Below are 24,460 nucleotides of genomic sequence, written 5' to 3' on the forward strand. Positions count from 1 at the left end.
ACCATGCCTCATGGGCAAAATGACCAAGACTCCGTTCTCCGGAACAATGGAGCGAGCAACCAACTTATTGGAAATCATACATACTGATGTGTGCGGTCCAATGAGCGTTGAGGCTCACGGAGGGTATCGTTATGTTCTCACTCTCACTGATGACTGAAGTAGATATGGGTATGTCTACTTGATGAAACACAAGTCTGAGACCTTTGAAAAGTTCAAGGAATTTCAGAATGAGGTAGAGAATCAACGTGACCGAAAAATAAAGTTCTTACGATCAGATCGTGGAGGAGAATATTTAAGTCACGAATTTGGTACGCACTTAAGGAAATGTGGAATCGTTTCACAACTCACGCCGCCCGGAACACCTCAGCGTAACGGTGTGTCCGAACATCGTAATCGCACTCTATTGGATATGGTGCGATCTATGATGTCTCTTACCGATTTACCGCTATCATTTTGGGGATACGCTCTAGAGACAGCTACATTCACTTTAAATAGGGCTCCGTCTAAATCCGTTGAGACGACACCGTATGAATTATGGTTTGGGAAGAAACCTAAGCTGTCGTTTCTAAAAGTTTGGGGATGCGATGCTTATGTCAAGAAACTTCAACCTGAAAAGCTCGAACCCAAGTTGGAAAAATGCGTCTTCATAGGATACCCTGAGGAAACCATTGGGTATACCTTCTACTTTAGATCCGAAGGCAAGATCTTTGTTGCCAAGAACGAATCCTTTCTGGAAAAAGAGTTTCTCTCGAAAGGAGTAAGTGGGAGGAAAGTAGAACTCGATGAAGTACTACCTCTTGAACCGGAAAGTAGTGCAGCTCAGGAAAATGTTCCTGTGGTGCCTACACCGACTGGAGAGGAAATTAATGATGATGATCAAGGTACTTCGGATCAAGTTGCTACTGAACTTCGTAGGTCCACAAGGACATGTTCCACACCAGAGTGGTATGGCAACCCTGTCCTGGAAATCATGTTGTTAGACAACGGTGAACCTTCGAACTATGAAGAGGCGATGGCGAGCCCAGATTCCAACAAATGGCTTGAAGCCATGTAATCCGAGATAGAATCCATGTATGAAAACAAAGTATGGACTTTGACAGACTTGCCCGATGATCGGCGAGCGATAGAAAACAAATGGATCTTTAAGAAGAAGACGGACGTGGATGGTAATGTTACCATCTATAAAGTTGGACTTGTCGCTAAGGGTTATTGGCAAGTTCAAGGGGTTGACTACGATGAGACTTTCTCTCCCATAGCGAAGCTGAAGTCCGTCCGAATCATATTAGCAATTGCCGCATACTATGATTATGAGATATGGCAGATGGACGTCAAAACGGCATTCCTTAACGGCTACCTTAAGGAAGAACTATATATGATGCAGCCGGAAGGATTTGTCGATCCTAAGAATGCTAACAAGGTGTGCAAGCTCCAGCGATCCATCTATGGGCTGGTGCAAGCATCTCAGAGTTGGAACATTCGCTTTGATGAGATGATCAAAGCATTTGGGTTTATGCAGACTTATGGAGAAGCCCGTGTTTACAAGAAAGTGAGTGGGAGCTCTGTAGCATTTCTCATAAGTGTTTTTCAATGAAGGACCTTGGAGAAGCTGCTTACATATTGGGCATCAAGATCTATAGGGATAGATCGAGACGCCTCATAGGTCTTTCACAAAGCACATACCTTGATAAGATATTGAAGAAGTTCAATATGGATCAGTCCAAGAAAGGGTTCTTGCCTGTATTGCAAGGTGTGAGATTGAGCTCGGCTCAATGCCCGACCATGGTAGAAGATATAGAAGAGATGAGTGTCATCCCCTATGCATCAGCCATAGGATCTATTATGTATGCCATGCTGTGTACCAGACCTGATGTAAACCTTGCCGTAAGTTTGGTACGAAGGTACCAAAGTAATCCTGGCAAGGAACACTGGACAGCGGTCAAGAATATCCTGAAGTGCCTGAAAAGGACAAAGGACATGTTTCTCGTTTATGGAGGTGACGAAGAGCTCGTCGTAAAGAGTTACGTCGATGCTAGCTTCGACACAGATCTGGATGACTCTAAGTCATAAACCGGATACGTGTATATGTTGAATCGTGGAGCAGTAAGCTGGTGCAGTTGCAAGCAAAGCATCATGGCGGGATCTACATGTGAAGTGGAGTACATGGCAGCCTCGGAGGCAGCGCATGAAGCAATATGGATGAAGGAGTTCATCACCGACCTAGGAGCCATACCCAATGCGTCGGGGCCGATCACTCTCTTCTGTGACAACACTGGAGCTATTGCCCTTGCCAAGGAGCCCAGGTTTCATAAGAAGACCAGGCACATCAAGCATCGTTTCAACTCCATCCCTAAAAATGTTCAAGATGGAGACATAGATATTTGCAAAGTGCATACGGATCTGAATGTCGCAGATCCGTTGACTAAACCTCTTCCGCGAGCAAAACATGATCAACACCAGAACTCTATGGGTGTTCGATTCATCACAATGTAACTAGATTATTGACTCTAATGCAAGTGGGAGACTGTTGGAAATATGCCCTAGAGGCAATAATAAAAGGATTATTATTATATTTCCTTGTTCATGATAATTGTCTTTTATTCATGCTATAATTGTGTTATCCGGAAATCGTAATACATGTGTGAATACATAGACCACAATATGTCCCTAGTGAGCCTCTAGTTGACTAGCCTGTTGATCAACAGATAGTCATGGTTTCCAGACTATGGACATTGGATGTCATTGATAACGGGATCACATCATTAGGAGAATGATGTGATGGACAAGACCCAATCCTAATCATAGCACAAGATTGTGTAGCTTGTTTGCTAGAGCTTTTCCAATGTCAAGTATCTTTTCCTTAGACCATGAGATCGTGTAACTCCCGGATACCGTAGGAGTGCTTTGGGTGTACCAAATGTCACAACGTAAGTGGGTGACTATAAAGGTATACTACGGGTACCTCCGAAAGTGTCTGTTGGGTTGACACGGATCGAGACTGGGATTTGCCACTCCGTATGACGGAGAGGTATCTCTGGGCCCACTCGGTAATGCATCATCATAATGATCTCAAAGTGACCAAGTGTCCGGTCACGGGATCATGCATTACGGTACGAGTAAAGTGACTTGCCGGTAACGAGATTGAACGAGGTATTGGGATACTGACGATCGAATCTCGGGCAAGTAACATACCGATTGACAAAGGGAATTGTATACGGGGTTGCTTGAATCCTCGACATCGTGGTTCATTCGATGAGATCATCGAGGAGCATGTGGGAGCCAAGATGGGTATCTAGATCCCTCTGTTGGTTATTGACCAGAGAGCCGTCTCGGTCATGTTTACGTGTCTCCCGAACCTGTAGGGTCTACACACTTAAGGTTCGGTGACGCTAGGGTTGTAGAGATATTAGTATGCAGCAAACTGAAAGTTGTTCGGAGTCCCGGATGAGATCCAGGACATCACGAGGAGTTCCGGAATGGTCCGGAGGTAAAGAATTATATATGGGAAGTCGAGTTTCGGCCATCAGGAAAGTTTCGGGGGTCACCGGTATTGTACCGGGATCACCGAAAGGGTCCCAGGGGCCACCGGGTGGGGCCACCTATCCCGGAGGGCCCCATGGGCTGAAGTGGGAGGGGAACCAGCCCCTGGTGGGCTGGTGCGCCCCCCCCCTTGGGCCCCCTCTGCGCCTAGGGTTGGGAACCCTAGGGGAGGGGGCGCCTCCACTTGCCTTGGGGGGCAAGGCACCCCCCTTGGCCGCCGCCCCCCTAGGAGATCCCATCTCCTAGGGCCGCCCCCCTAGGGACCCTATATATAGAGGGGGGAGGGAGGGCAGCCGCACCCTTGAACTTGGCGCCTCCCTTCCCCCTTGCTACACCTCTCCCTCCCGCAGACGCTTGGCAAAGCCCTACCGGGATCCCTGCTGCATCCACCACCACGCCGTCGTGCTGCTGGATCTTCATCAACCTCTCCTTCCCCCTTGCTAGATCAAGAAGTAGGAGACGTCTCCCTGACCGTACGTGTGTTGAACGCGGAGGTGCCGTCCGTTCGGCGCTAGGATCTCCGGTGATTTGGGTCACGACGAGTACGACTCTCTCCACCCCGTTCTCTTGAACGCTTCCGCTCACGATCTACAAGGGTTTGTAGATGCACTCCTCTCTCTCGTTGCTAGATGACTCCATACATTGATCTTTGTGAAGCGTACAAATTTTTATTTTCTGCAACATTCCCCAATAGATTCTGACCCGTTTCATGGACTATTACTCACCGATTTGGGGTCCCTGACTGATTTCCATGATTGACGAACCCCGCGGTGCATTTATGTACCGTTCATCAAGAATTGTAGGTTTGTCCGATTCTGGGCTATTTCATGGACTATTACTCACCGTTTTGGGGTCCCAAAGCGATTTCCATGGTTGTTGAACCCCAAGGTGTGCTTACGTGTTGGTCATCAGGAGTCACAGTTTGGGCCGGTTCTGGCCCGTTTTTGGACTACTACTCACTATTTTGGGGTCCCGGAGTGATTTCCACGATCGACGAATCCCGGGGTGCATTTACGTGTCCATCGTCAACAGCCACAATTTTAGCCGATTCTGGTCCGTTTCATGCACTATTGCTCACTGTTTTGGGTCCCTAGAGCGATTTCCACGCTTGACGATCCCCGGAGTGCGTTTACGTATCGGTCATCAACAATCATAGTTTTGGCCGATTCTGGCCCGTTTCGTGGATTATTACTCACTGATTTGGGGTTCCTGGGTGATTTCCATGATTGACGAACCCCGGGGTGCGTTTATGTATCATTCATCAATAATCATAGGTTTGTCCGATTCTGGGCTCTTTCAAGGAATATTACTCACCGTTTTGGGGTCCGAAAGCAATTTCCATGGTTGTTGAACCCCAAGGTGTGCTTATGTGTTGGTCGCCAGGACTTGCAGTTTGGGCCGGTTCAGGCCCGTTTCTTGGACTACTACTCACTGTTTTGGGGTCCCAGAGTAATTTCCACAGTTGACGAAACCCGGGGTGCATTTACGTGTTCGTCGTCAACACTCACAATTTTGGCCGATTCTCGTCCGTTTCATGCACTTACTCACCGTTTTGGGGTCCCAGATCGATTTCCAGGATTGACGATCCCTGGGGTGCGTTATGTGTCGGTCTTTAACACTCACAGTTTTGGCCGATTCTGGCCTATTTCTTGGACTACTACTCACTTATTTGGGGTCCCTGAGCGATTTCCATGATTGACAAACCATGGGGTGCGTTTTATCTCGTTCATCAATAATCCTAGGTTTGTCCGAATATGAGCTCTTTCATGGACTATTACTCACTGTTTTGGGCTCCCAAAGCGATTTCCATGGTTGTTGAACCCCAAGGTGTGCTTACGTGTTGGTCGTCAGGACTCACAGTTTGGGCCGGTTTTGGCCCGTATCTGGGACTATTACTCAATTTTTTGGGGTCCAGAAGTGATTACCACGATGATGAACCCCGGGGTGCGTTTAAGTGTCCGTCGTTAACACTCGCAATTTTGGCCGATTTTGCTCCGTTTCATGCACTATTACACACCATTTTGGGGTCCAAGAGCAATTTCCACGAGTGATGATTTCTGGGCTGCATTTACGTGTCGGTAATCAACACTCATAGTTTTGGCCGATATTGGGCCGTTTTGTGGACTAGTACTCGCTGATTTGGGTTCCCTGAGCGATTTACATAATTGATAAACCCAGAGGTGCGTTTATGTATCGTTCATCAATAATCCTAGGTTTGTCCAATTCTGGGCTCTTTCATTCACTATTATTCATGTTTCGGGGTCCCAGAGTGATTTCCATGATTGACGATCCCCGGGGTGCGTTTATGTGTCGGTTATCAACACTCACAGTTTTGGCCGATTCTGGCCCGTTTCGTGGACAATTACTCACTGATTTGGGGTCCCTGAGCGATTTTCACGATTGATGATCCCCGGGGTATGTTTGTGTTTAGCAATCCTAGGTTTGTCCAATTCTGGGCTATTACTCACCGTTTTGGGGTCCCAAAGCGATTTCCATGGTTGTTAAACCCCAAGATGTGCTTATGTGTTGGTCGTCAGGACTCACAGTTTGGGCCGGTTCTGGCCCGTATCTGGGACTATTACTCACTTTTTTGGGGTCCAGAAGTGATTACCACAATGATGAACCCCAGGGTGCGTTTACTTGTCCGTCGTGAACACTCGCAATTTTGGCCAATTGTTGTCCGTTTCATGCAGTATTGCTCACCGTTTTGGGGTCCTAGAGGGATTTCCACGATTGACGATCCCCAGGGTGCATTTACGTGTCGGTCATCAACACTCACAGTTTTGGCCGATTCTGGCCCGTCTCGTGGACTATCACTCATTGATGTGGGGTCCGTGAGCGATTTCCATGATTGACGAACCTCGGGGTGCATTTATGTCTTGTTCATCAATATTCCTAGGTTTGTCCGAATCTAGGCTCTTTCATGGACTATTACTCACCGTTTTGGGGTACCAAAGCGATTTCCATGGTTGTTGAACCCTAAGGTGTGCTTACGTGTTGGTCGTCAGGACTCGTAGTTTGGGCTGGTTCTGGTCCGTTTCTTGGACTATTACTCACTGTTTTCGGGTCCAGAAGTGATTTCCATGAAGATGAACCCCGGGGTGCGTTTACGTGTCTGTCGTTAACACTCGCAATTTTATCCTATTCCGGTCTGTTTCATGCACTATTACTCACTATTTTGGGGTCCCAAAGCGATTTCCATGATTGACGATCCCCGGGGTGCGCTTACGTGTCGGTCATCAACACTCACAGTTTTGGCCGATTCTGGCCCGTTTCGTGGACTATTACTCGCTGATTTGGGGTCCCTGAGTGATTTCCACGATTGATGAACCCCAAGGTATGTTTACTTATCATTCATCAATAATCGTAGGTTTGTCTGATTCTGGGTTCTTTCATGGACTATTTCTCACCGTTTTGGGGTCCCAAAGCGATTTCCATGGTTGTTGAACCCCAAGGTGTGCTTACGTCTTGGTCGTCAGGACTCGCAGTTTGGGAGAGTTTTGGCCCGTTTCTTGGACTACTACTCATTGTTTTGGGGTCCCGTAGTGATTTCCACGATTGACGAACTCCGGGGTGTGTTTACGTGTCCATCGTCAATAGTCGCAATTTTGGCTGATTCTGGTCCGTTTCAGGCACTATTGCTCATCGTTTTTGGGTCGCGGAGCGATTTCCACGATTTGCGATCCCCGGGGTGAGTTTACGTGTCGATCATCAACACTCCCAGTTTTGGCCGATTTTGGCCCGTATCGTGGACTACCACTCACTGATTTGGGGTTCGTGAGTGATTTCCATGATTGACGAACCTCGGGGTGCGTTTATGTCTCGTTCATCAATAATCCTAGCGTTGACCGAATCTGGCCTCTTTCATGGACTATTACTCACCGTTTTGGGGTCCCAAAGCGATTTCCATGATTGTTGAACCCTAGGGTGTGCTTACGTGTTGGTCGTTAGGACTCGCAGTTTGGGCCGGTTCTGGCCCGTTTCTTGGACTATTACTCACTGTTTTCGGGTCCAGAAGTGATTTCCACAAAGACGAACCCCGGGGTGCGTTTACGCGTCCATCATCAACACTCGCAATTTTATCCAATTCTGGTATGTTTCATGCACTATTACTCAATATTTTGGGGTGCCAGAGTGATTTCCACGATTGACGATCCCCGGGGTGCGCTTACGTGTCGGTCATCAACACTCACAGTTTTGGCCGATTCTGGCCCGTTTCATGGACTATTACTCACTCATTTGGGGTCCTTGAGTGATTTCCACGATTGATGAACCTTGAGGTATGTTTATGTATTGTTCATCAATAATCGTAGGTTTGTCCGACTCTGGGTTCTTTCATGGACTATTTCTCACCGTTTTGGGGTCCCAAATCGATTTCCATGGTTGTTGAACCCCAAGTTGTGCTTACGTATTGGTCGTCAGGACTCGCAGTTTGGGACGGTTCTGGCCCATTTCTTGGACTACCACTCATTGTTTTGGGGTCCCGGAGTGATTTCCACGATTGACGAACCCCGGGGTGCGTATACGTGTCCATCGTCAACACTCATAGTTTTGGCCGATTCTGGCCCATTTCGTGGACTATTATTCACTGATTTGGGGTCCCTGAGCGATTTCCATGATTGACGAACCACGGGGTGTGGTTATGTCTGGTTCATCAGTAATCCTTGGTTTGTTTGAATCTGGTCTCTTCTATGGACTATTAGTCACTGTTTTGGAGTCCCAAAGCGATTTCCATGGTTGTTAATCCCCAAGGTGTTCTTACGTGTTGGTCATCAGGGCTACTACTCACTGTTTTTGGGTCCAGGAGTGATTTCCACGATTGACGAACCCCGGGGTGCGTTTAAATGTCCATCGTCAACACTCGCAATTTTGGCCGATTCTGGTCCGTTTCCACGATTGACGAACCCCAGGGTCCAAGAGCAATTTCCACAATTAACAATCCCAGGGGTGCATTTACTTGTTGGTTATCAACATTCACAGTTTTGGCCGAGTCTGGCCTGTTTCATGGACTATCACTCACTTATTTGGGGTCCCTAAGTGATTTCCATGATTGGCAAACCCTAGGGTGCGCCTATGTATCGTTCATCAATAATCGTAGGTTTCTCCGATTCTGGGCTCTTTCATGGACTATTACTCATCGTATTGGGTCCCAAAGCGATTTCCGTGGTTGTTGAACCCCAAGGTGTGCTTATGTGTTGGTCCTCACGGCTCATAGTTTGGGCCGGTTCTGGCCCGTTTCTTGGTCTACTACTCACTGTTTTGAGGTCCCGGAGTGATTTCCATGATTGACGAACCCTGGGTTGCGTTTACGTGTCCGACGACAACACTCGCAATTTTGGCCTATTCTGGCCCGTTTCATGCAGTATTACTCACCGTTTTGGGGTCCCAGAGCGATTTCCATGATTGACGATCCCTAGGGTGCATTTACGTGTCGGTCATCAACACTCATAGTTTTCGCCGATTCTGGCCCGTTCATGGACTATTACTCACTAATTTGGGGTCCCTGCGCGATTTCCACGATTGATGAACCCCTGGGTATGTTTATTTTCAATAATCCTAGGTTTGTCCGATTCTGGGCTCTTTCATGGAATATTACTCACCGTTTTGGGTCCCAAAGCGATTTCCATGGTTGTTGAACCCCAAGGTGTGTTTACTTGTTGGTCGCCTGGACTCGCAGTTTGGGTTGGTTCTGTCTCGTTACTTGGACTATTACTCACTGTTTTGGGGTCCGACAGTGATTTCCATGATGACGGAGCCTGGGGTATGTTTACATGTCCATCGTCAACACTCGCAATTTTGGCTGATTCTGGTCTGTCTAATGCACTATTACTCACCGTTTTGGTGTCCAAAAGCGATTTCCATGATTGACGATCCACTGGTTGCGGTTACGTCTCGGTAATCAACACCCATAGTTTTGGCTGATTCTGGACCGTTTCGTGGACTAGTACTCACTGCTTTGGGGTCTCTGAGCGATATCTATGATTGACAAACCCCGGGGTGCGTTTATCTCTCATTCATCAATAATCCTAGGTTTGTCCGATTCTGGGCTCTTTCATGGACTATTGCTCACTGTTTTGGTGTCCCAAAGCGATTTCATGGTTGTTGAACCCCAAGGTGTGCTTACGTGTTGGTCGTCAGGACTCGCGGTTTGGGCCGGTTCTGACCCGTTTCTTGGACTACTACTCACTGTTTTGGGGTCCCTGAGTGATTTCCACGATTTACAAACCCCGGGGTGTGTTTACGTGTCTGTCGTCAACACTCGCAATTTTGGCTGATTCTGGTCCGTTTCATGCACTATTGCTCACCGTTTTGGGGGTATCAGAGCGATTTCCACGATTTGCGATCCCCGGGGGTGTTTACGTGTCGGTTATCAACACTCCTAGTTTTGGCCGATTTTGGCCCGTTTTGTGGACTAATACTCACTGATTTGTGGTCCGTGAGCGATTTCCATGATTGACGAACCACGGAGTGTGTTTATGTATCGTTCATCAATAATCGTCGGTTTGTCCGATTCTGGGTTCTTGCAAGGACTATTACTCACCTTTTTGGGGACCCAAAGCGATTTCCATGATTGTTGAACCCCAAGGTGTGCTTACGTGCTGGTCGTCAGGACTCGCAGTTTGGGACGGTTCTAGCCCGTTTCTTGTACTACTACTCACTGTTTTCGGGTCCCAGAGTGATTTCCACGATTGTCGAACCCCGGGGTGCGTTTACATGTCCGTCATCAACACTCACAACTTTGGCTGATTCTCGTCTGTTTCATGCACTTAGTCACCGTTTTGGGGTCCCAGATCGATTTCCACATTGACGATCCCCGGGGTGTGCTTACGTGTTGGCCGTCAGGACTCGCAGTTTGGGCCGGTTCTGGCCCGTTTCTTGCACTACTACTCACTGCTTTCGGGTCCCAGAGTAATTACCACGATGACGAATCCCGGGGTGCGTTTACGTGTCCATCGTCAACACTTCCAATTTTGGCAGATTCCGGTCCGTTTCATGCACTATTGCTCACCATTTTGGGGTCGCAGAGCAATTTCCACGATTTGCAATCACCGGGGTGCGTTTACGTGTCGGTGATCAACACTCCAGTTTTAGCCGATTCTGGCCCGTTTCATGGACTATTACTCACTGATTTGGGGTCCGTGAGCGATTTCCATGATTGACGAACCCCGGGGTACGTTTATGTCTCGTTCATCAATAATCCTAGGTTTGTCCGATTCTGGGCCTTTTGATGGACTATTGCTCACCGTTCTGCGGTCCCAAAGTGATTTCATGGTTGTTGAATCCCAATGTATGCTTACGTGTTGGCCGTCGGGACTCGCAGTTTGGGACGGTTCTGGCCCGTTTCTTGAACTACTACTCACTGTTTTGGGGTCCCGGAGTGATTACCACGATGACGAACTCCAGGGTGCGTTTACGTGTCCGTCGTCAACACTAGCAATTTTGGCCAATTGTGGTTCGTTTCATGCACTATTACTCACCGTATTCGGGTCCCAGAGCGATTTCCACGATTGACGATCCCCGGGGTGCGTTTACATGTCGGTCATCAAAAATCAAAGTTTTGGCCGATTTTGGCCCGTTTCATGGACTATTACTCACCGGTTTGGGGTCCCTGACCGATTTCCATGATTGACGAACCCCAGGGTGCCATTATGTATCGTTCATCAAGAATCGTAGGTTTATCCGATTCTGGGCCATTTCATGGACTATTACTAACCGTTTTGGGGTCCCAAAGCGATTTCCATGGTTGTTGAACCCCAAGGTGTGCTTATGTGTTGCTCGTCAGGAGTCGCAGTTTGGGCCGGATCTGGCCCGTTTTTGGACTACTACTCACTGTTTTGGGGTCCCGGAGTGATTGCCACGATTGACGAATCCCGGAGTGCGTTTACGTGTCCATTGTCAAAAGTCACAATTTTAGCTCATTCTGGTCCGTTTCATGCACTATTGCTCAGCGTTTTGGGGTCCTAGAGCGATTTTCACGCTTGACGATCCCCGGAGTGTGTTTACGTGTCGGTCATCAACACTCACAGTTTTGGCCGATTCTGGCCCGTTTCATGGATTATTACTCAATGATATGGGCTCCCTAGGCGATTTCCATGATTGACGAACCCCGGGGTGCGTTTATGTATCGTTCATCAATAATCGTAGGTTTGTGTGATTCTGGGCTCTTTCATGGACTATTACTCATCGTTTTTGGGGTCCGAAAGCGATTTCCATGGTTGTTGAACCCCAAGGTGTGCTTATGTGTTGGTTGTCAGGACTCGCAGTTTGGGCTGGTTCTGGCCCATTTCTTAGACTACTACTCACTGTTTTGGGGTCCCGGAGTGATTTCCACAATTGACAAAACCCGGGGGTGCGTTTACGTGTTCGTCGTTAGCACTCACAATTTTGGCCGATTCTCGTCCGTTTCATGCACTTACTCACCGTTTTGGGGTCCCAGATCGATTTCCAGGATTGACGATCCCCGGGGTGCGTTTACGTGTCGGTCTTTAACACTCACAGTTTTGGCTGATTCTAGTCTGTTTCATGGACTATTACTCACTTATTTGGGGTCCTTGAGCGATTTCGATGATTGACGAACCCTGGGGTACGTTTATGTCTCGTTAATCAATAATCCTAGGTTTGTCCGAATATGAGCTCTTTCAGGGACAATTACTCACCGTTTTGGGGTCCCAAAGCGATTTCCATGGTTGTTGAACCCCAAGGTGTGCTTACGTGTTGGTCGTCAGGATTCACAGTTTGGGCCGGTTCTGTCCCGTTTCTGGGACTATTACTCACTTTTTTGGGGTCCAGAAATGATTACCACGATGATAAATCCCGGGGTGCGTTTAAGTGTCCGTCGTTAACACTCGCAATTTTGGCCGATTTTGCTCCGTTTCATGCACTATTACACACCGTTTTGGGGTCCAAGAGCAATTTCCACGAGTGATGATTTCCGGGCTGCATTTACGTGTCGGTAATCAACACTCATAGTTTTGGCCGATTATGGCCCGTTTTGTGTACTAGTACTCGCTGATTTGGGGTCCTAGAGCGATTTACATAGTTGACAAACCCCAAGGTGTGTTTATGTATCGTTCATCAATAATACTAGGTTTGTCCGATTCTGGGCTCTTTCATGCACTATTACTCACGTTTTGGTGTCCCAGAGCGATTTCCACAATTGAGGATCCCCGGCGTGCGTTTATGTGTCGGTCATCAACACTCACAGTTTTGGCCGATTCTGGCCCGTTTCGTGAACAATTACTCACTGATTCGGGGTCCCTGAGCGATTTTGACAATTGATGAACCCCGGGGTATGTTTATGTTTAATAATCCTGGTTAGTCCAATTGTGGGCCCTTTCATGGACTACTCTTCACCGTTTTGGGTCCCAAAGTGATTTCCATGGTTGTTGAACCCCAAGGTGTGCTTACGTCTTGGTCGCCTGGACTCGCAGTTTGGGCTGGTTCTAGCCCGTTTCTTGGACTATTACTCACTGTTTTGGGGTCCCGGAGTGATTTCCACGATGACGAACCCTGGGGTGTTTTTACGTGTCCGTCGTCAACACTCACAATTTTGGCCGATTGTGGTCCGTTTCATGCACTATTACTCGCTGTTTTGGGGTCCGAGAGAGCAATTTCCACGATTGACAATCCCCGGGCTGCATTTACGTGTCGGTAATCAACACTCATAGTTTTGGCCGATTCTGGCCCGTTTTATGTACTAGTACTTGCTGATTTGGGGTCCTTGAGCGATTTTCATGATTGACAAATCCCGGGGTGCGTTTATGTATCGATCGTCAATAATCCTAGGTTTGTCCGATTCTGGGCTTTTTCATGGACTATTACTCACTATTTTGTGGTCCCAACACGATTTCCATGGTTGTTGAACCCCAAGGTGTGCTTACGTGTTGGTCGTCAGGGCTCGCAGTTTGGGCCGGTTCTGGCCCGTTTCTTGGACTACTACTCACTGTTTTGGGGTCCCGGAGTGATTTCCATGATTGACTAACCCTGGGGTGCGTTTACATGTTCATCGACAACACTCGCAATTTTGGCCTATTGTGGTCCGTTTCATGCACTATTACTCACCGTTTTGGGGTCACAGAGAAATTTCCACGATTGACGATCCCCGGGGTGCATTTACATGTCCGTTATCAACACTCACAGTTTTGACCGATTCAGGCCCGTTGCATGGACTATTACTAACTGATTTGGGGTCCCTAGGAGATTTCCATGATTGTCGAACCCCGAGGTGCGTTTATGTATCGTTCATTAGTAATCGTAGATTTTTCCGATTCTAGGCTCTTTCATGGACTATCACTCACCGTTTTGGGGTCCGAAAGCGATTTCAGTGGTTGTTGAACTCCAAGGTGTGCTTATGTGTTGGTCATCAGGACTCGCAGTTTGGGCCGGTTCTGGCCCATTTCTTGGACTACTACTCACTGTTTTGGGGTTCCGGAGTGATTTCCACAATTGACGAAACCCGGGGTGCGTTTACGTGCTGTTCGTCAACACTCACAATTTTGGCCATTCTCGTCTGTTTCATGCACTTACTCACCATTTTGGGGTCCCAGATCGATTTCCAGGATTGACGATCCCCGGGGTGTGTTTACGTATCGGTCATGAACACTCACAGTTTTGGACGACTCTGGCCTGTTTCATGGACTATTACTCACTTATTTGGGGTCCCTAAGCGATTTCCATGATTGACGAACCCTAGGGTGCGTTTATGTCTCGTTCATCAATAATACTAGGTTTGTCCGAATATGAGCTCTTTCATGGACTATTACTCACCGTTTTGGGGTCCCAAAGTGATTTCCATCGTTGTTGAACCCCAAGATGTGCTTACGTGTTCGTCGTTAGGACTCCCAGTTTGGGCTTGTTCTGTCCCGTTTCTGGGACTATTACTCACTTTTTTGGGGTCCAGAAGTGATTACCATGATGATGAAACCCGAGGTGCCTTTACGTGTTCATCGTCAACACTCGCAATTTTGGTCGATTGTGATCCGTTTGATGCACTATTACTTACCGTTTTGGGGCCCGAGAGCAATTTCCACGATTGACGATCCCCGGGCTGCATTTACATGTCGGTAATCAACATTCATAGTTTTGGCCGATTCTGGCCCGTTTTGTGGACTAGTACTCGCTGATTTGGAGTCCCTGAGCGATTTTCATAATTGACAAACCCCGGGGTGCGTTAATGTATCGTTCATCAATAATCCTAGGTTTGTCCCATTCTGGGCTCTATCATGCACTATTACTCACGTTTTGGGGTCCCAGGGCGCTTTCCACGATTGAAGATTCCCTGGGTGCGTTTATGTGTCGGTCATCAACACTCACAGTTTTGGCCGATTTTGGCCTGTCTCGTGGACAATTACTCTTTGATATGGGGTCCCTGAGCGATTTTCACGATTGATAAACCCCGGGGTATGCTTATGTTTAATAATCCTAAGTTTGTCCAAGTCTGGGCTCTTTCATGGACTACTACTCACCGTTTTGGGTCCCAAAGTGATTTCCATGGTTGTTGAACCCCAGGATGTGCTTATGTGTTGGTCGCCTGGACTCTTAGTTTGGGCTGGTTCTAGCCTGTTTCTTGGACTATTACTCACTGTTTTGGGAGTCCCGGGATGATTTCCACGATCACGAACCCTGGGGTGCGTTTACGTGTCCATCGCCAACACTCGCAATTTTGGCCGATTGTGGTCCATTTCATGCACTATTACTCACCGTTTTGGGCTCCGAGAGCAATTTCCACGATTGACGATCCACGGGCTGCATTTACGTGTCGGTAATCAACACTCATAGTTTTCACCGATTCTGGTCCGTTTTGTGGACTAGTACTCGCTGATCTGGGGTCCCTGAGCAATTTTCATGATTGACAAACCCCGGGGTGCGTTTATGTATTGTTCACCAATATTCCTAGGTTTGTCCGATTCTGGGCTCTTTCATGCACTATTACTCACCGTTTTGGGGTCCCAACGCGATTTCCATGGTTGTTGAACCCCAAGGTGTGCTTACGTGTTGGTCGTCAGGGCTCGCAGTTTGGGCCGGTTCTGGCCCGTTTCTTGGACTACTACTCACTGTTTTGGGGTCCCGGAGTGATTTCCACGATTGACTAACCCTGGGTGCGTTTACATGTCCATCGACAGCACACTAGGGAAGTTGCCGTGTACCATGCAAAAAACGTGGCAACTGACATGTTCGGGTAAAAAAAAGAGAGAGTTGCCACCTGCTTATAAATCACATAGCGCAGTTGCCATGTACACTGCAAAATACATGGCAAGTGGCAACTTGGGTGTGGGAGATGTGACGGGCGTGTGGGCGAGATGGCAAATGCCCATACACTAGCCCTTGTGCGTGCGTGAAAAAGTGGCATGTGGGCGAACTGCTCAACGTCCACACACCAACTCCTCCCGTGTGGTGAAACGGTCGTGCGGGCGACCGGGTGAATGCCCACACATCAGGCCAGTCCTACTTGGCACTAGAAATATGCCAAAATTCATGCGCTCACAGACAAACGCGGATCCACACATGTGGTCGAGATGCAAACGCCCACACGTGTGGACGTTAACATTTTCGTAGATTAAAGCATAGCAAGGGGAAAAAAACTACAAGCGCTTGTGTTGCTGCATACCGCCTTGGCCACACAACTACCAAGCACCCATGATCTTCGCCATGGCAAGTGAAAGAGAGCACCAAAATCTGGTCCACATCTTGACGATGAAAAAAGCAACCCTGGAAGGCTGGATCTAGCCACATAAGGAACATCGGCCGGATCCACAGCCAACGCCAACCCGCCCTACAACACGCGGCCGGATCGATCCTCCCTCCGAAGGCCACTATAGATTCACGAAAGTAAGCCATTTTATTGGACATGAAAAAGCTGAGAATGCGTGCGACAAAAAATTCAATCCCATCCGCAAGTGATTGCTGCGAGGCTCTCAAAAGAGTGCTCGTCAACTAGTTGCTCACTCCTATATAGCGTAGCACGCGCTGCGAAGAAAGCGAACGCGCACCCACCGCTCCCTCTTCGCACCCTTCTAGGCCGGCCCATGTGCAGCCGGGGCGCCGCCTGTTTTTTTCTTCTTTTCCTTTTCTTTTTTTCAAGAATTCGGGATATCGAAGGTCTTAATTAAAAAAAATGCTAATTTTGAATAAAACACTCACGAATTCAAAAATATGCTCGGGAATTCAAAAAATGTTCACGAATTTGTAAAAAAAATATTCACATATTTAAAAATATTCATGAATTTAAAATAATGTTTATGATTTCAGAAAAATGTTCACAAATTCGAAAATGTTCACGAATTCGTAAAAAAATGTCCATTGTTTCAAAAATTAGTCTTGAATTTTAAAAATGTTCATGATTTAAAAAGATGTTCATGAGTTCAAGAAAATGTTTGTGAATTCGAAAATATGCTCATGATTTAAGAGAATGTTCACTAAAGGGCAGCCCCAGTGCATGTAGCTCCCGCTTGCGCAGGGTCTGGGGAAGGGTCCGACCACTTTGGGTCTATTGTACGCAGCCTTTCCCTATATTTCTATAAGAGGCTGTTTCCAGGACTTGAACCCATGACCTCATGGTCACAAGGCAGCAGCTTTACCACTATGCTAAGGCAATGTTCACTATTTTAAAAAATTGTTTGTGAGTGTTAAAAAATGTTCACAGTTTCAAAAAAAAAAAGTACATGGTCTAAGAGAATGTTCACCAATTTGTAAAAACAAAACCAAAATTTACAAAAGAATTTCACATATTGAAAAAAAATCATCATTTGAAAAAAATTCACGCTTTTTGAAAAAAAATTGGAGAATTTAAAAGATTTTCGTAAACTTAAAAAAAAGAATAAAAATAAAAATAGTTGTGGCGGAAAGGAAGAAATCTATTGTAAAATTCATCGGAAGTTCCCTCTTACTGTTTCTTAATTTCTATATAAATAATATGTAGCATCATCTTGTTTGCACTACTAAATACTGACAAAAAATGGGTGCACATAATATGCCCTGCCAAAAATCACTCTATATATTGACCAGCCATGATTACATATATCCTCGATAAAACATATGTCCTTTGATCATCAACATATTTGACCCTAGATGGCCCATCCATGATCATGTTGTTCTCACTACCTGACCAACCTACATGGGCAAAAAGAATTCTTTCATCCTGATGATCCAAGTCATCACCTAGCCAGCACCTCCCCTCGCGTGTCATCCAAACCCGGGGGCGACAAAGGGGGGACAGCGGATGCGCCACTATCCCTGTCCCTGTGGGCAGGGGCAGGCTCGACGACGCTCAAGATCTTCCGAGCGTTAGCTGCCACGAATGTCCTAGGTCCATCTTCAGGGTCGTCAGAACCGGTCCTGTTTCTGTCAACGCTTTCTTTCAGTTGAACTTTGCCGTTGTCCACCGCTGCTGCGATGACGGAGGTGAAGACGCCAGACTCCCGCAGGCCTTGCACGATCGCCTGACAGAACAAGGCACACGTGTCAAGTATATGAATATTACTGTATTACATATGACTGACATTTTGATAATGTGGCTAATAGTTATTTATTGCGTACCATTGGGGCATAGATGCGAGTCAATACTCCTTTTCGCAGAAGCTTCAGATTGAGCTGCTTATCGTTCCACACGACGCGTTCATTGTACCTGACACAAGAGCAGCCAGTCAACAGTCATACTAAGATGTTGGATGTCTAGGATTATTGCGGAGAATACCACATCTCTGAAAAGAAAACATAAATGGCCAACTGGGAATCATTAACGTCAGCTAATACTTTCATGTTACGGCGTGAATTGATAAAACTCATGGGAATCTGATTTCTTTGTTTACCCTGATATAGATCATCTTTTAGTTGAATTTATGATAAATGCTCAAATATATCATTGCCTGTCTGGCCAAAAGAAAACAAAATTTTCGTGACCATTCCAGTCGTTTTATAAGGGGTGGTAGCAGTAGCTATCTATTCCTGATTTGTTGCATTATGCTCCTCAAGAGTGCCCGATGATTAAAAAAATCTTAGTTCTGCTCATGAATAAATAATAAAATAAATTGCCATATGAAATTGGTATCACCAAATTCACTACAAACTATACTTTATTAATATATGTCCGTGGTCATGACAGATATTAGCGTCAGAGTGAAGAATTGGAGAACGGGTAAATGTCCATGACAGTATATTTGCCGTCAGAGTATCATTGATGGCACATTCTAGAAATCAGAAAGTGTTTTTGTTTGATGGCTTAGATTAATAGAGTCAAGTTAGAACAGAATTTATGATATGAAGGAGACCATGAAAATTACCAGCGAAGCATATCCTCTTCACTAGCAGTTGACGCAATTATAAAAGCCTGCATAGTAAATGTTGGAAGTCAGATTGTAGCAGAAACAATAGCAAACTAAATCATGCAAGAGGAAGAACTAACATGAATAGCTTTACTTACTGCTCTGTCAAAATCCAACATGAAACATCTTTTAACATCTTCTTTCGTAGGTTTGCATCCACAGCGATCACGTCTGGATGTTAAGTCCGAAAATTTGGTGTATGTATAGTGCAGAACTGCAGCCTCTTCCAGCTTGATCTCACTGTTAGTTATGAGCCAACAATATTGTAAAAATCAACTCCACTCGGAGACTCACGTGTGGTGTTCTGAAAAAAATGGAAAATATGGGCAAAGGTCCTTACTTTGGGCTCTTTGCGTAGTTATGCCATCTGTGCGCACCATTTGGACGGAGATGATCTTGAATTCGTGCAGCAGATTTTCCATTCCCATAAGTAATGAAATAGTTAGGGTTGCCCCTTGTTGCTTCCTTATACATGCCAAAGTAAGTATCTTTGGGGAGATGATCATAATTCTTCTTGAACATAGACACCTGGTAAGATATTGCTCAGGATGAGATTAGGTGTTTGGAGCACGCAAGAAACCCATGGTAATTGGTGAAGTATCCACATAACAACCATGATTGATCACTAGTTGTATATGAGATTATCTTTTTCATACTAAAGATGGCAAGATACTAGTACAGTTTATTGGAAAAAAAAAAGGCTAGACACAGCAAAGAATGTCCAAAAGCATAGTCTGTTGTTAGAACTGAATTGTTGCACATATCGGAGGCCTTAAATTATTTTTCATTCGCTTCCCTTTTCTTTTGCAATAATTTGCTAAATAAGCTAGGCTCATAGTCTACACTAAGAAAAACAGGTAAAACTTAATTCAAGGATACTATGCTAAATGGAAGTTGGACCAGATTACAGGGCAACGCGAAACTAAATTTTCCAAGCAAATGTAATTATGTAAACAACAATATCAGAGTATCAGACTTTCGATGTAACCGAACTAACAGAATTCATATCCCATCAGCCAACGTTATATCAAAACGGAACTTGATGGCATTATGTTCTTAATGACAGAGAATGTTTACCTCGCTGAATGGATCTTTTATATCGTCACGCTCGACGCTGCTTTCCTGCAGAGCGCAGACATGCAAGTCAATTACTATGCATAAGAAGTGTGGCGGGCATAATTAGGAGCAGCAGCATACTTACATAGTTAGGGAAGATAACCATGTCAACATCCTCGGGGACGTCGGCTAACAGGCGTCTGATGGAATACTCGGAAGCTCCACCGGGATATAGCAACTCATCGGTGTCTAGATGCATTATCCAGTCCATGCCAGATTCCTACCACGAAGAAGTAATAAAAAATTTTTGTTTATAATAAATACAGTACGATACACTAACTGAATACTAGTAAGTAATACTTGTGATAAGCCGAAAACAAACAAACAAACATGCGTACCCGGGCCATCACAATGGCCATCTCCATGTTGAGCGATTGCTTCACAAACAGTTCGTAGTTGCAGGGTTTGTAGAAGAATCCTGATAGCCAGGTTTCGTCCCAGATGCGGCTGCAGGTGAAACATATACATCATCAGAATGGGCATCAAAGTTAATCATATAGCCTGATGAGGAACGCAGCGAAAATAAATTCAGACCTCCTGGCCTGCTGCTCCTCAAGCTCCTTGGTCCTGTACACCACCTTCACCCCCTGAAAGAGGAACAGAGACAGAGATTCAGACTCTGAACAAACAAGCAGAGTCAAATTGGCACTGGATTTGTGGAAAACTGATGAGGCGAGGAACGCACGGGGATGGACTCGAGGACGCCGGCGACGCTGGGCTTGGCGGCCTTGCCCTCGACGAAGAGCAGAAAGTGCGCGACGCCGACGACCTTGTGGTAGTAGAGCCACGGCAGGATCTGGTCCAGGCCGGCGGAGGTGCTCGTCTGCACGCACACCTGGCAGCCAACCAAGGGCGAAAGATCATTGCCTAGGCCAGGCACATCGGCCGGCGGCCGGCGAGGAAGAGGACGGAGGCGAGATTGGGAAAGGCGGTACCTTGGGGTGGTGGGTGTCCGGCGCGTCGAAGTGGAAGGACCAGCCGCGGAGGTAGGGGAAGGCGGGGCCGGCGGAGGCGGCGAGCACCTCCACGCAGGAGGCGGCGGAGGAGTGGAGGGACTGCAGCCTCGACGGGGCCGGCACGGCCAGGCGGGCGGGCCAGCGGGAGCCGGCGTCGTCCACGCCGCCGCCGCGCCACTGGAGCGCGAACGCGAGGAGGGCGAGCGCGAGCGGGAGCGCGGTCAGGAGGAGGAGCAGGTGGCGCCACGCCGCGCCGCCGGCGACGCCGGCGACGACGGACGGAGCCTGCGCCGGCGCCGGCATTCCTTCCGAGTGCGATCGATCCGTGGGTTCGGGCCGGGTCCGCCGCATCCCCACTGTTTTTTACTTATTTCATAAGCAAAAGTAAATGGTTGCCTTTTCCAAGAATGAAATGAATTACTGCCAAATATTGCCATAACCTTTTTTTGCCAAAAGGAAAAGGAATGGGCTTTGCTGTTTTTATTTATTGGTTTTCTATTATTTTGGGTTTCACTTTATTAGGGTTAAATGCCGTCGATTAATTCGTCGGTGGATTTGAGTCGAGGTCCGGCGCATTTGTTGATAATACTTTTGTTTCTGCTGCGAGTTTCTTATCTAATTAATGGTTGCCTTTTGGAACGATGGAAAGAATTAATTATGGATTTGAAAGGAAAATAGCAATCAAATATTGCTGAAGATGGCCAAGTCCTCCTAGCATGAGCCTAGTTTATCTGGGTGCAAACTCATGATGCTCGCTTCCACTGAGAACCAGATCAAAGTTGTTGAAAGCGACTTCGGCCATGGCTGCATGGTCGGACATCACCCTGCTTTTAACCATTAGGGTTGAGTTTGATTCGCGAGTAAGGTTGAGTTGGCTGAGGATATTCGCAACCATGTGGTCAGTAATAGCCAATTTTTGTTGTTTCGTTGAAAGGGTTGGAGTGGGTTGGATAATCATATTTTAACCAAATTTATAAAAGAATGTTTACAATAAAAAATAGTGGATCACCTTTGTCTGCTTTTGATAGGAGGTGTGTTGGCACATGGTGAAAGAATGTTGTATTTCAATCAAACATTATTCAATCGTTGTTGTGCCATGGTGCACTCCATCGACGAGCCCTGGGTACGTCCGCTAAAGCCTAGCATGGGACCGACCTCGCACTCCAAGAGCTATCGCATTTCCATGACCGCATTGAGCCGAAATTGAGCTCAAGAGCCATTGTAAGTTTCAACCTCACACATTTCATCCTACTTATCGCTCCAACTCATCAGTTGATGGGTTGTGATCTTGAGCCGAAGGACCAACCTGTGAAAAGGGGTCATCTTCTTCGGCCGCAACCCATCTCCCCAAAACCTCTCTTCACACTCTGGACTTGGAATCTCTCAAATTGGAATCACCACGGACAGGGAGTTGACGACATGCAGTCGCTGTTCACCGTGATGATGTTATTGTTTTGTTTGAAACTTTTATCAAGTTGTTTAAGCTATGTTCGGGCTGGGTCCACCGCATCCCCCACTATTTTTTGTTGTGGTTTATCTTATTCAATAAATGGTTGCCTTTTCCAACAATGAAATGAATTACTGCCAAAATATTGTCATAACCTTTTGCCAAAAGGAAAGGAAAGGAAATGGGCTTTGCTGTTTTTATTAGTTTTGTGTGATATTGGGTTTCACTTTATTAGGGTTATAAATGTCGTCGATGGATTTGAGTCAGGGCCCGATGCATTCGCCAGTAATATTGTTTTAATTTCGTATCTAATTAATGGTTGCCTTTGAATTAATTCCTGGTTTGAAAGAAAAATGGCAATCAAAAATTTTTTTTTTGAAAAGGGGAAATGCCCCGGCCTGTGCATCAGAACGATGCATACGGCCCTCTTATTAATCAAATAAAAATGTGCCAAACAGGTCTAAAAGTCTAAAAGTCTCCCAACGACAATAAAAAGAGCTCACTCAGAGCCAGAAAAGCTAGAATACAAACTAGCCAAATAAAGGACGCCACAACCGGCTGGCAAAACAGAGAGATAGGTAAACTAATTGCCTATTCTATTACATGACCGCCATCCAAACGGGTTGAAGATATCCCGAGCTACCATCTCCCAACGGATAGATCCAGTAACCAAATGCTCCCTGGCCTCCGTCGGAGTGAGTAGCGACCACGAACGGATCAACGCCGTGGCTCGGAAAATAACCTGCAAAAAATGAAAGCGTGTTGTTCTGTTAAAAACCAAATCATTTCTGTAATTCCAGATAGCCCACATCAAGGCGCAGACTCCTACGCGAATATGTCTCGCTAAGTCGGGCTCTATCCCGCTAAGCCACGTCCCAAATAACGTGTTGACTGAACTCGGTGGAGTAATATTAAAAGCAATATGGAGCGTCCGTCATAAAACTTTGGCTAGCGGGCAATCAAGAAAAAGGTGTTTAATCGTCTCACCCCGATCACAGAAACTACACCTAGTAGGACTTGTCCAATTACGCTTTGTCAAGTTGTCCTTTGTTAAAATAACTTGTTTATGGACAAACCACATAAACACTTTTATTTTCAATGGAACTCTGACAGCCCAAACATGCTTGGAACTAGGAATGAAGCTCGAATTGATAACAACAATATACATTGATTTAACTGTAAATACTTCAGACCTTGTAAGCTTCCAGCGTAATTCATCGGGTTGTTGAGAAAGATGAACCTCCATCAGTCTACTTACTAGACGGAGCCATTCTTCCCAACGATTGCCCGCTAGCGACCTTCTGAACTGAATATTAAGGGGGATAGATTAAAATACCGTTGCAACAAACACCTCACGTCGTTGAACAATACGATATAAGGACGGGTATTGAATGGCTAAGGGTGTCTCTTCGAGCCAAGTATCCTTCCAGAATCGTGTACTAGCACCGTTACCAATCACAAACTTTGTCCTATTAAACAGGGATTGTTTGACTTTCATAAGCCCTTTCCAGAAAGGCGAGTCAGTCGGCCTTACTGTCACCTGAGACAAAGTTTTGGTCTGAAGATACTTGCTACGGAGGATTTGAGCCCACGTGGCATCAGTCTCACTCGATAACTTCCACAGCCACTTGCTGAGAAGGCATCTATTCTTAACTTCAAGATTCTCAATACCTAGACCCCCTTGGTCTTTCGGTCTACAGATGATATCCCATTTAGCTAGACGGTATTTTCTTTTTAGCTCATCACCCTGCCAAAAAACGCGAACGATAAAAGTCCAGTCTTTTCCTGACTCCAACTGGGACTTCGAAGAACGACAAGAGAAACATAGGCATACTCGTGAGAACCGAATTTATCAGGATTAATCGGCCTCCGTATGACATGAGCTTGCCCTTCCAGCAACTCAGTTTCTTTTCAAATCGGTCCTCGATGCATTTCCATTCTCTGTTTGTCAGCTTACGATGGTGGATTGGTATAGCTAAGTAGGTGAAAGGTAAAACCCCCAAATCGCACCCAAACAATTGCCTATAAGCTTCTTGTCCGTCCTTGGCTCTACCAAAGCAAAACAACTCGCTTTTGTGAAAGTT

General features: G+C 46.4%; 1 protein-coding gene across 1 annotated transcript; it reads right to left on the reverse strand.

The window, feature by feature from the left end:
• Positions 1-17,401: 17,401 nt before the first annotated feature.
• Positions 17,402-21,300, reverse strand: LOC123083104 (glycosyltransferase-like At2g41451). The gene is made up of 11 exons (XM_044505239.1): positions 20,909-21,300; positions 20,659-20,808; positions 20,508-20,560; positions 20,312-20,420; positions 20,059-20,193; positions 19,935-19,979; positions 19,198-19,385; positions 18,956-19,097; positions 18,816-18,862; positions 18,073-18,160; positions 17,402-17,975 (listed from the first exon to the last, which is right to left on the reverse strand). The coding sequence occupies exons 1-11, from the start codon at positions 21,278-21,280 to the stop codon at positions 17,691-17,693; spliced, it is 1,614 nt and encodes a 537-aa protein (XP_044361174.1). The 5' UTR covers positions 21,281-21,300; the 3' UTR covers positions 17,402-17,690.
• Between the last annotated feature and the right edge of the window lie 3,160 nt (positions 21,301-24,460).

This window comes from Triticum aestivum, chromosome 1B, assembly GCF_018294505.1.
Source record: "Triticum aestivum cultivar Chinese Spring chromosome 1B, IWGSC CS RefSeq v2.1, whole genome shotgun sequence".
Taxonomy (NCBI): Eukaryota; Viridiplantae; Streptophyta; class Magnoliopsida; order Poales; family Poaceae; genus Triticum; species Triticum aestivum.

Excerpts from the sequence above, each read along its gene's own strand:
- LOC123083104 (XM_044505239.1), bottom strand. The coding sequence starts at position 21,280 with ATGCGGCGGACCCGGCCCGAACCCACGGATCGATCGCACTCGGAAGGA. Across the intron at positions 20,421-20,507 it reads GAGGAGCAGCAGGCCAGGAG|CCGCATCTGGGACGAAACCT; the intron begins GTCTGAATTTAT and ends TTTCACCTGCAG. Across the intron at positions 18,863-18,955 it reads TGTTGGATTTTGACAGAGCA|GCTTTTATAATTGCGTCAAC; the intron begins GTAAGTAAAGCT and ends TTTACTATGCAG.